Below are 11,660 nucleotides of genomic sequence, written 5' to 3'. Positions count from 1 at the left end.
TCAGGACACCTTGGCGGAGCAGCTCCCAGCTGACAGCGCTCTCCCAACCCTCAACAGTTCCTTCTGGCTCCTCTGGTTGCCAGGGGAGTGGAGACTGGAGGGGGGCTCTGCAGGCCAGTTAGACGAGGGGACGCAGGGAGGAAGGAGAAAAGTGAGGCTGTATCCCACCGTTCCCTTCCCCCACCCCATCCCCCATTTCTCTCACCAGGGTCCCTGAGATGCTCGGAAGTACCCCATGCCCTCCTCTCGCCTGTCCCCACCTACATTTTTTTTTTTTTTTTTTTTTTGGCGGCTTGCGAGGTCTTACTTCCCTGACCGGGGATTGAACCTGGGCCACCGCAGTGAACGCGCCGAGTCTTAACCACTGGACCGCCAGGGAATTCCCTCCCCTCCTACTTCTTGTCCCCATCTGCCACTCTGACCCAGAGCATCCCTGCCCCCAAATACCAGTCACCTGGGATTGCCAGGGGCCCAGCTGACCTCTTCAAGGTGCTGCTGGGGAGGCGGGCGATGCGACTGTGGCCGTGGGAACTGCGGGAGGGAAGGAAGGAAGAAGGGATGAAGGTCACGGCCAAGCCTCTGGACTATGGGGGGGGCGGTGGGGGTGGGAGGGTAAGAGCTAGACACGGAGCCTTGGGAGTGGGGGGAGGCTGAGCAACAGTAGGAAGCACTTGGCCAAGGCCAGACCTGAGGGTGGGAGAGGCAGCAGAGGGGAGGGGAGCTGAGTGCGGTTTGGGAGGGAAGTAGAGGTGGGGGGGGGGTAGTCCACTCCCTGGATTACCCAGTGAACACTGAATGTCCCCCTCGTGGAGAGAGGGTCTGTGGCCTTTACCAAAGGAGGGAGACATCTCTAATATAATCCTGTAATAGCAAGAGCCCAGGGAACCTCAGACAACCAGACGCTGGTCCTGCCAGAGGACCAGCTGTAGTTGGCCCGGGTGCCCGCTGCCCTGGTGACAGCTCCTTCTTCTCCTCCGCCCACACCTCCCCAGCCTCACCTCACAACGCGCCTCTTCTTGCGAGCTGAGGTCCCAGGGAAGGAAGTTGCCGGCTTGGGGTCCTTCACGGTGAACAGGGGCCTGGGTCCGCTGGGGAGGGAGGAGGATGAAGGTGGCACATCAGGAGGGAACCAGAGAAGAGTGCCAGCACGTGCCGCTCCGGCGCCCGGCGTGCGGGGCAGGGAGGTTAGACAAGGTGACCTCTGCGGTTTCTTCCTCCTAAGAGGTGGACTCCCCTCCCTGCCTCACTCGGCCTGGGCTGACAGCTGAGCGACAGGCCTGCTCTGGGAGAACATCCAGGTGTCAGTTTCTGGCGCGTCCGGGGAACTGGAGTTCAGACAGTTTCACCCTTCCACCTGCCTGGCTCTGAGCTTGTTACTGAGAGGGGGTTCGGGCTGTGGGAGAGGTGGGGGGAGCAGTGGGCAGCCTGCCACCCTCGGCCTCCGGAGTCCAGGTCAGTCTGCTGCTTGTTCGCGGCCTTGGACCGTCCTGAGCTGGTCGCTGCTCCCCCCTCCCTGCCACACGGGCAGAAGCCGAGGGTGAGAGCATCTTCCCACTGAAAAATGCTGAATAAAATTTTCTCAGGAGCCCCTTCCCAGTTCCAGATGCTGGGCTGGAGGGTAAAGTCTGGGGTGGAAGTGGTAGAAACAGGTATTTCTCAGTGGGATACAGAGCTCAGACCAGGCCCAGGTTATGCCAAGGAACAGAGTGGGCAGGGCACCCCGTGTTAGGTCCTCCTCCCTGCTGACCCTCCCCATAGGGGGCGCCTGTGAGCTACTCCTGGGCATGTCACAAACCAGCACAGAGCTGGCGGCTTTGAAGTACAGATGGACAAGGCAGGGCCTGGAGAGGAGCAACGCCTCCAAAGAGACGGCGCGTTCTGCTCTCCTGGGCCTGGATGCTGGTCAGACCAAATGGAAAGAGATGCAGTGTCCCAATTCCAAGAGCGTGCTGTCTTCCATTCCCCTGGGCAGCACCTCTGTCCCTTGCTGAGCCCTGACCCCCTGCTGGGAGGCCAGAAGGGAGACCCACCTGGGGATGAAGGGCTGAGCCAGCCTGTTCAACTCCCGGGGGACACTGTCCCAGCCAATGCATTCGTGGAAGCCCAGCTTTGAGGGGGTCTCCTCGGAGAGATCGAAGGTGGCGTTGAGGTCCCGTGCAGGCAGGGCCAGAGGGGTAGAGCAGTTCTGCAGAGCAGAAGGGCCCAGGGGCACCCGGCTTTTGATGACTGTGGCTGGGCAGAAGTGAGGGGAATGGCAGGGGGAGGAGGCCCGTCCCCCCGTGGGGGTGATGGGCCCACACGGAAGCCGAGCCTCAGGCGGGGTCCCCCTCCTCGGGCAGGGCAGGAGGGACTGGCGCCGGCGCTTGGTCCCGGGCTTCGGGTCTGGGGGGCTGTCTGGCTCCAAGGGGCTCGGTCTCCTCCTTTTCTTCTCTGTGGGCCGCTGGGATGCCTGAGCTGAGGTGCGGTCAGGCCCGGGTGGGATGCCGAGAGCGTGTATGAGGCCATTCAGTTGCTTTGCCATGGTCCGGGTCACAGGGCCGGAGTACCCTGGAGACTCTGGGCAGAGAGGAGGGTGCTGAGGGGAGATCAGGGATTGGCCAGAAGGAAGAGTGTGTAGAATTGGGGAAGAGAGACACGGGACAGGCAGGAGCCCCTGACTCCTCGGGTCTGCGTGACCCCTGGGGCCTCTCTGTGCAGAAGTCCATGATCCTAGGGGTCCAGTCTCTGACCGAACTATAACCCTGCACCTGGGGCCCCAGCCACCCCTTGGCACCAGAAGGCAGAGGCCGAGCAGGGCTGAGACTCACTTGACTCTGAACGTAGCTCCTGAGCCAGAGGTGGCCCCCTGGCCGGGTCAGGCTCCGCGGTGGCCTCTGCTCCAGGCTCAGTGTTTTCCTCTTGTACCAGCTGCTGCAGCATCTCGAATTCTGCGATCATGTCAGGGGTCAGGAGGTTGGCTGCTTGGAGCAGGGAATACTGGCGCTGGGCCAGGCACAACACCCTCAGAGCCAACCTGGAACAGAGAGAAGGGGATCCCCACTCCACCTCAGACCTGCCTGGAGGACCCAGCCCCAGGGCTCCAGGTGTGGTGAGCAGCACACGTGCACTGGCCCTCCCGGACTGCCTGGCCGGCCTCATCACCCTTCCAGCCGTGCTGAAGACCAGGGCTGGCGGAGATGACCCCGGTAACGGTGGGCGGCTTCACTCACTAAACATGTCCCCTGACAAAGACAGTACTTGGGAAGTAGGGAAAGGGCACTAAGTGGCCTTGGACTCGGAAGGTCTGAGTTTCCTCTGAGCTCTGCCACCTACAAGTGCTGTGATCTTAAGTCCATTTCCCAGAGGGGCAATGGGAGGTAGCAGAGAAGAGCCAGGCTCAAGTCAGACCAACAGCTCAAAACCCAGCTCCAACACATCCCAGCTGCGTGACCTCGGACCACCTCTTACCCTCAGTGTCCGCATCCCTAAAATGAGGTCAACACACGCGGCCACCTCACAGGGTTGCTGGGGTGATGAAATAGGCAGATTGCGGAATCCTAGTTCCCTGACCAGGGATTGAACCCGGGCCCTCAGTAATGAAAGCACAGAGTCCCAACCACTGGATTGCCAGGGAATTCCCCAAATGGGCTATCTTAGATATAAAGTGTTTAAAGAGTACTTGGCACATACCCAGCACTATAAGGTTAGTTAACTGTTGTTTTCTCTAATAGTAATAATAATAATGCCATCTACCTTGTTAGGATAATAAGAGATTAAATAAGATAGGCCATGTTGATCTTGGCTCCGAGGAGACCCTCAAAAATGCATTCAGTCTGCTCTTTCTATTCAGTGATTGGGATGCTGAAAGAGTATGTGTGTATTAACACATACTTCACATGCACTGAGGGGCTATTTAAAGAAAATTACGAAGGACTCCCCTTGTGGCGCAGTGGTTAAGAATCTGCCTGCCAATGCAGGGGACACGGGTTCGAGCCCTGGTCCAGGAAGATCCCACATGCCGCAGAGCAACTAAGCCCATGCGCCACAACTACTGAGCCTGTGCTCTAGAGCCCGCGAGCCACAACTATTGAGTCCGCGTGCCACAACTACTGAAGCCCGCGCGCCTAGAGCCTGTGCTCCGCAACAAGAGAAGCCACCGCAATGAGAAGCCTGCGCACCGCAATGAAGAGTAGCCCTCGGGCTTCCCTGGTGGCGCAGTGGTTGAGAGTCCGCCTGCCGATGCAGGGGACACGGGTTCGTGACCCAGTCCGGAAAGATCCCACATGCCACGGAGCGGCTAGGCCCGTGAGCCATGGCCGTTGAGCCTGCGCGTCCGGAGCCTGTGCTCCGCAACAGTAGAGGCCACAACAGTGAGAGGCCCGCGTACCGCAAAAAAAAAAAAAAAAAAAGAGTAGCCCCCGCCCGCCGCAACTAGAGAAAGCCCGCGCGCAGCAACGAAGACCCAATGCAGCCAAAAATAAACAAATTTATTTTTTAAAATATATATGTAAAAAATAAAATAAAGGAAATTACGAGGGTAATGTGATTATTGATGTTGTAAATTTAGATTCTAAGAAAGCAAATGTTCCTTCTGTGAGGCACACCCACGATAAAAGGATAAACAGTTATCTCGGTGGGGATTATTATTCATGGCCAGTCATTTATCCCTGGGTAGCATTTACCTGCCTGGATATCTCTGAGCCCCCTCCTCTGTCCTCAGTGTGTGCTCAGGGAACCCAAACTCATTTTATAAAGCAGCCTCAAGGCCTTTTTGAAAGAAGGCAGGATATAAATTAAAAAGGACACAGCAGAAACTCATTCTACGTCTGCCTGAGCCACACATTATATGAAAATTAGAGAGAGAAAAGTGGGAGTCTGGGGAGAAAGCCACTGGCCTGGATGTCAGATGACCCAGGTCTGGCCCCGTCCCTCTTGCCGTGTAGCCCCCGTCAGTCTATATCATGGGTTTTCAATTCAGGTTTCAAGAAACCCATCAGAGAACATTTTTAATAGAACAGCTCTGCTTTATCCGTTCTACATATTAGACCTCAGCATAAGATTTCGTTTGAAGACAGGGCTTTGCCGCTAAAAAAAAATTCCAAAAAACCACTGAACTGGAAAATCTAAGATCTACTCAGTGCCCTGGTGGTCTAAGATTCTAAACTCTAAGGCCAAAGCAAAATTATTTTCGATGATCTGGTTGTTAGGTTGTTTTCAAGCATGGAGAAGATCTAGAATGTTCTGCAGCCCCTGACACTTGGGGTCTTCCATCACAGTTTATTAGTATCTATTATTAACTCTAAGAAGTAAGGAAAACGAGGACCATGATGCCCAAATCGCAGCCAAGGTTGAAGCAACTTGTCAGAAACCACAAAGTCAGAGGCAAAGCAGAAATGAGAACCCTGGTGTCCTAGCAACGCGGGACTCCAGGCAGAGAGACCCTGAGTCATCAGTGGGAGTCCACGGTTGTTCCCTGGGGGCCAAGGGGACATCCCGCCAGTGCATCCCTGCCACTCCAGGGCCCCGGGGAGTCGGCAGCAGGAGACAGATAATGAGCCGCTGATTATTCAGGCTGCAGCATTTTTTGCTGAGTCGGGAACAAGCACTCCCCAACAAGAAATAAAATTAAACAGGCCCTTCTGTCCGGAAGCTTTAAATACACTGCTTAGCGTGAAGCGTGCTGGGGAGGGAGGTGTAGGGTTGGCAGCAGCAAAGCTAAGTGGCAGGGGATTTATGTTCTGGGGGCCGAGGAAGAAAATACTAGCTGCACCTCTCTATTAAGCACGGAAAGAATGGTCCAAAAGCCATTTCTCTTTGGGTTTGTATTTACTTCAGAGGAGAGGAGCAGCAGTCAATCTGTTGATGAAGACACACGATGAACACCTGACTCAGGAAAGCTGTCCCTTGCTCAGCTGCTGGCAGCTGTCTCCTTGCTGAGCACAGGCAGCTTGGCCTTCAGACTGGAGAGCAAAGCACTAGCCCAGGCAGCCCTGCCCTAGCTCGGTGTTTGCCAGCTGTCTGGATGGAATTCGGTGTTTTGCTTCCCTCCTGTTGGGCTGCCAGCTACACGGAGTAATAAATAGAGAGGATGCTACATAAACAGAGTAGGTGATAATATCAAATTGTTGACAGCAGGTAAGGGACAATGTTGATGAGAAAAGACTTGCCTCTTTAACTAGAGCAGAAACAGAGCTTTTGTGATGTACTTAGCGCCAACTCCCACCCCAGGAGGCCTGGAACCCATCGCCTCCCGCCTTGGAGCAAGAAGATACCTACTGCTTAGAACGGTCGCTGCCCAGGTTCTGTGGTGGGAGGTGGTCCACGACTGGCTTGGGCTGCAGGGTCAGGTCAGGGGAGCCGGGCAATGGGTGTCTGAGGTTCTGTGCTGGCACCTGGGTTGGAACCTAGAGAGGAAGGGAGTCACAGGTCGAGGGCCCAGGACGGCCTCCCTCGCTTTACGTGAGCAGCTCCTACAATCCGTCCCTCCTCCAAGAGTGGGAATGACAGCTCCTGGAACGACCAGGTCCTGGTAGCGGCTTTTTCTCTCCCAGTCCCCGTGCTCCTTCCCTGCTCCCCTTCTGTTAACACTCAGCCTCCCCACTTCCAGACACACAGGATCTGACAGTCTAGTTCTTCCTGCGCAGGATCTGAAAGCCTCCTAATGACTGAGGTGTAAGACATCCAGGTAGAGAAGCTGGGACTGAAGGGACCCTGTGAGTTGGGGGTGGGGCATTTCTTTCAATATTCCACCAGCTCCAAGTCTTACCTCCTCAGCCGGACCTTCGTCCTTGTCCTCTGGGAGCTGCTCCCTTTCTGAAGAGTTCCCTTCCACGATCTTCTCCACCTGGGCCTCTGTCCCCAGGCTCTCCTCTTGAAGGACTGCCGACCCTGGGCGTAGCTCTGGGGTGCAGGGCTGGCTGGGGAGGCGGGATGGCGAGGGGCAGCTGGGAAGGCTAAGGCGGAAAGGAGAGGTTTGAAAGGCGGGAAGCGGGGGCAGGTGGGAAAATCAGGGAGGCGGCAGGGTCTCTGTGGCTCCAGGTCCATAAGGGGTGGATGCCTGGGTAATAAGAGGGCAGTAGCTGAGCGTGGGAGAAGGAGTCAGGGATTTTCTGGTTTAGGAAACAATGACACCCGCCCCTTAAATGCACCTTCTTTTGAAGAGTAGATGCTGCTTATATAGGCTGGGGTGTGATTTACTCCTTTGACATAGACCATTCTAGGTGACAGTCAGTGTGCTGGGCAGTGAGTAGGAACCCCTAACCCCAGATGCCAGAACAGAAGCGAGGAGTCCTAGCCCTGCAGAAGCTGGAGAAAGGATGGGGGCAGGTAGGGGTGGCAGAACTCACGGTTGATGTGGAGGGTCCGCTTTGGGGGGCTGCGAGGAGTCCTGCTGCGGGGCCTGGGCTCCTGCCTCGTACACTCGGAGCTTCTCCCTCAGGGCGGCCACCTGGAATGAAGCAGCCCAGCCCCTCAGAGCGCCGGGTGAGCACAGGAGGCAGGGGGCAGGCAGAGCGCCCTGGCCGCGCGCCGGCGGTCCCGTCCTGCCCCCGAGCCGGGCGCCCTGCCTCCCGGCCAAGCTCCCGGGGCGGCTCCTCACCTCAGCCTGGAGCTGCTGGCAGATGCTGGCGTACTGGCTGATGTGACAGTCCAGGCTGATCACGTTGCTCTTCAGCTGAGATGGGGGCACAGGGGAGGGATCTGTTTGTTCATTCAAAGCAGCTTTCGGCAACCACTTCTGGCGGCCAGACGCCGCGCTAGGCACACCTCACTCACATTCCCGAGACGCACCCTCACAACTGAGGGAACAGGGAGGCCAGTGGCTCTCCTAGCACAGCAAGAGGAGAGCTTGCCTTTGAACCCGAGACCCCGGCTCCCTGACCGATATGCTCTCTGCAGGCCAGGGGCTCTGCCGCAGCGGCTCCTGGAGCACCGGGGCTCCCTGGAGGAGGCGGGAGAAACCGGGCAACTCTGCTTTTATCTGTGTTATATGTTGTTTTGCCAAAAATATGGGCCTGCTGCTAAAAACAAGTCTGACAAAGATCACTGGCTGATACTCGGCCACTCCCTTCCGTTGCCTCCCTCTCGAGAAGATTCTGCCTCAATCGTCCCAGCGCTGTGATATTTTAAGGACGAGGACCCCTTTAAGCACTTCTTCCCTCGGCCTTGCGGGAACGCTTGCTCCAGGTACCAGAGGAGGCCAGTGGGTCCTGTCCCCTCCTCCTCCCAGCCTGGGGGCTCCCCCGACACCCCTACACCCCCACTCCAGGGTGGTGGCCCTCCCAGCTGGCACGCACCGAGAGTTTGATCTCCTTGGCCCGGTCGGCATACTTGAGGGTGTTGTAAGTGTCCTCGTAGGCCAGGCTGGAGGGGCTGATGGCAGCGATCATCACCGTGCGGCAGTTGCCCCCGATGGAGTCCTTGAGCAGGCGGGTCAGCTTGCTGTCCCGGTAGGGCACGTGAGACTTGCGGCCCTGGGAACAGTGGGTGGGCGTGGAGCGAGTGTCTGGACTACACAGACCCAGGCTAGACTCGGTAGCCTTTGCTTTTTTTTGTTTGTTTGTTTTGTTTTTGTTTTGTTGACCCCGCTGCTGGGCTTACAGGACCTTAGTTCTCTGACCAGGGATTGAACCCGAGCCGCTGGAGTGAAAGCACCGAGTCCTAACCACTGGACCACCAGGAAATTTAGACTTGATAGGTTTCGGCCCAGGGCTGGAGGGAGGAGCCTTGGCTTGGGCACTGGGTCGCTGTCCGGGGAGGAGCCTGGCCCCGTGCAGCTTTACCTTTGCGTCGGCCAGGGCGTTGAGGACGTTGATGAGGGCCAGCAGGGAGCGGTTGATGTTGGCTCCCTCCCGCAGCCGCTCCCCCTTGGCGTGGGTGCTGGACGCCCGCTCCGAGCCAGCCAGGTCAATCAGGCTCATCTTGGCCACCCGAAGGGCCTGGGTCAGACCTGGGATCCGGTCCTGCTGCTTCACGAAGATCTGGGGGCAGATGGCAGGGGTGAGGGGCCACTGGGCACCAGGAGCTCCAGCTTCAGGCCCTGGCCTGTGACCCCTCCTCACCTGGAAGATGGCATGGGAGCGGGAGGACGTAGCGTTGACGTCAGTGGGGTGCTGCGTGCGGTTACGGTTCCCCCTGGTCAGCATCCCCAGCAGCTGCTCAGCTGAGGTCGGCTACAGATGAGATGTGCAGGAAGGGGGCTATGGTCTCCCCAATGGGGACTCTTCCCCCAACAGAAGGGCTGCTCTTCAGGACCCATGTTACCCCCTTGCTATCACCACCACTGCCCCAACAGGATCCAGGACATCCCCAAACTACCCGGTGAGGGGATCCCGGAGGACCAGTGGGGCTGCTCGTCCCACCTGAGCCCAGCCCCTTACCTGGTGGAACGAAAGCCCTTGCACCACCACCCCCTTGTCGGGGTCCTCACGGATGGCAAGGGGCCCCTTGGGCTCCAGGAGGTCGTGGATCTGCTCATTGTACACCTGAGGAGAAAGGAAGCCAGGGAGAGACCCGAGGGAGAGGCTGGTCGGGAAGCCTCTCCCCTAGGCGCTGGGGAGAGCTGAGTTGCTGGGTCGGGGAAGCATGATGAGACACGCCGTGGAGAGTGGCACTCTGCTGGATGACGTCACATGGCGAGTAGGACAGGCGGGCTCAGTTCACACGCAGTCTCTCTTGGAGCCGCGTCCGCCCTCTGGGCCCCCGTCTGCCCACTCCCTCCCACCCCCTCCCCCCTCCTGCTTACTCCACTCCACTCCCTCTTTAGGTGGTTGTGAGAATGAGCGATGGGGCCGCCCAGTCCTGGGGTGCAAACAGCCCTACCTCCTGGTAGCTGATGAGCACCTCGAGTCTCTTCTCCTCCCGGCAGGCCTCGAGCCTTCTGTACAGTTCCATGGTGGTCAGGTACATGATGCCAGGGTCCCCCTCTCTTCCCAGCATGGTGTGTGTCTTCCCGGCCCCGGTGGCCCCGTAGGCAAACACTACAGAAGACAGAGTAGGGAGTAGGGTGGCGGCAGGGCCAGATCCACCTTCTCCAGGGGCTCCCCCAGTGCATTTCCATCCGGTCAGCCCTTCCCTTCTCCCCGAGCCCCTTTCCTTCCTTCTACATGCGCGGTTCCACTGCTCCCTCCCACCCACCCACATCCCCTACATTCACAGCTGTTGAGTTCTCCGTGTCCATTCCTGGTGCCCCTGTAGGCTTGTGGATTTGAGGGCAAAGGGGTCTCCACCATGAGTGAGAGCTTATCCCTTCCTCAGGGAAGCCTTCTCCAGCCTGGGTAGCTTCCTCTGTGGAAGGCCCACAATTCTTTCCCTCATATCACTTATCTTGGTTTTTAACCACACGCTTGTGGCTGTGATTCTGTGATGTGTTTTCTCCCAGTTCTAGACTGTAAGCCTCACGCATACAGGAACGCTGTCTGCCTGATCTGCTGTTGTATCCCGTGGCCCAGTGGAGTGGTCCCCACACAGGAGAAGAATGAATGGGGGGCCCACAGAGAACGCACAGCCAGAGCCCTCCTCAACCAGTGCCCAGCAGAGGGGGAGACGGGCTCACCTGAGCAGTTGTAGCCCTGGAGGAAGCTGTCCAGGATGCTGTGGGTGGTGTGATGGAACACGTCCTGTTGGGTGGCCGCCTCACCAAAGACCCGGTCAAAGACAAACGTCAGGTCTTTGCCCTTCTTCTTGGGGCCATCATGGACGCTGCCCCATTTCAAGCCAAGGAAGCCCCCATCAGGCTCCTCAGGGTCAAACACCAGCACCCGCTCATCCACCACCTGAACCACAGGCCGCCGCTGACTCTCCAACTCCCTCGGGGTGGGGGGCCGCACCCGCACCACGACCCGCACCATACTGTTTTCCACTGCCATCACCATGGCAACACCTGGGCAGAGACATGATGGAGATGAGGACCAATCTGACCCAGGCCTGACCAGGTGCCCTCAGCCTAGCACTCAGGGGCCTTCTCCCACGTCCTCCTCAACAGCTCAGCTCCATTTTATACCTCAAGAGAATATTGATGCCAGCACCAATTATCGACAAATATCTTTCTCATCTGAAAGACCGTCTTTGTCATATCCAATGACTGTATATTTTTCAGAGGCCTATTCTGGGCTTTCTATTCCGTTCCACTGATCTGTCCATTCCTGTGCCAGCACCACATTGTTTCCACTCCGTTCCTTTACAGTTGCTTCTTATCTAGCAAGGCAAGACACCCCTCCCAACCCCAGCTTTCTTTCTCATGATTCTCTTGGCTATGTTCAGTCATTTATTCTATTCGACTTTAAGAACATTCTATCAATTACATCCCCATCCCAGAACCACCCCCCCCCAAAAAAACTCTATTGGGATTACAATCGGAATTATATTAAATTTACATATTTATTTTATATGAAATGTTTTCATACAAGAATATGGCTATTACCTTTCTATTTGTTCATGTATTTTTTATATCTTCAGATAGTTTCTATAATTGTCCTTTTAATACAATTCTTAAGTACTTTATTGCTCTTATGAATGGAATACCTTCCCTATTTCCAGGTGCTAATATGGAGAAACATGATTGATTAAAAAAAAATTTTTTATTTGGTTGCGTTGGGTCTTAGTTGTGGCAGGCGGGCTCCTTACTTGGCTCCTTAGTTGTGGTATGCAAACTCTTAGTTACGGCACCCATGTGGGATCTAGTT

At 56.7% G+C, this 11,660-nt stretch overlaps 1 protein-coding gene across 1 annotated transcript; it reads right to left on the bottom strand.

Moving 5' to 3' along the window:
* Nucleotides 1-10,850, bottom strand: KIF18B (kinesin family member 18B; the record flags this gene model as incomplete). Its single annotated transcript, XM_082861384.1, has 15 exons — nucleotides 1-107; nucleotides 455-531; nucleotides 999-1,088; nucleotides 2,031-2,583; nucleotides 2,808-3,013; nucleotides 6,256-6,383; nucleotides 6,746-6,896; nucleotides 7,326-7,426; nucleotides 7,577-7,651; nucleotides 8,274-8,450; nucleotides 8,760-8,957; nucleotides 9,039-9,149; nucleotides 9,357-9,461; nucleotides 9,799-9,956; nucleotides 10,532-10,850. The coding sequence occupies 15 exons, from the start codon at nucleotides 10,848-10,850 to the stop codon at nucleotides 1-3; spliced, it is 2,556 nt and encodes an 851-aa protein (XP_082717510.1).
* Nucleotides 10,851-11,660: the final 810 nt, after the last annotated feature.

The sequence above is a fragment of the Leucopleurus acutus genome (assembly GCF_964270905.1).
Source record: "Leucopleurus acutus genome assembly, chromosome: 19".
In the NCBI taxonomy this organism is placed as follows: Eukaryota; Metazoa; Chordata; class Mammalia; order Artiodactyla; family Delphinidae; genus Leucopleurus; species Leucopleurus acutus.
The sequence above is the reverse complement of the archived record's forward strand: the minus strand, read 5'-3'. Positions and strand labels throughout refer to the sequence as shown.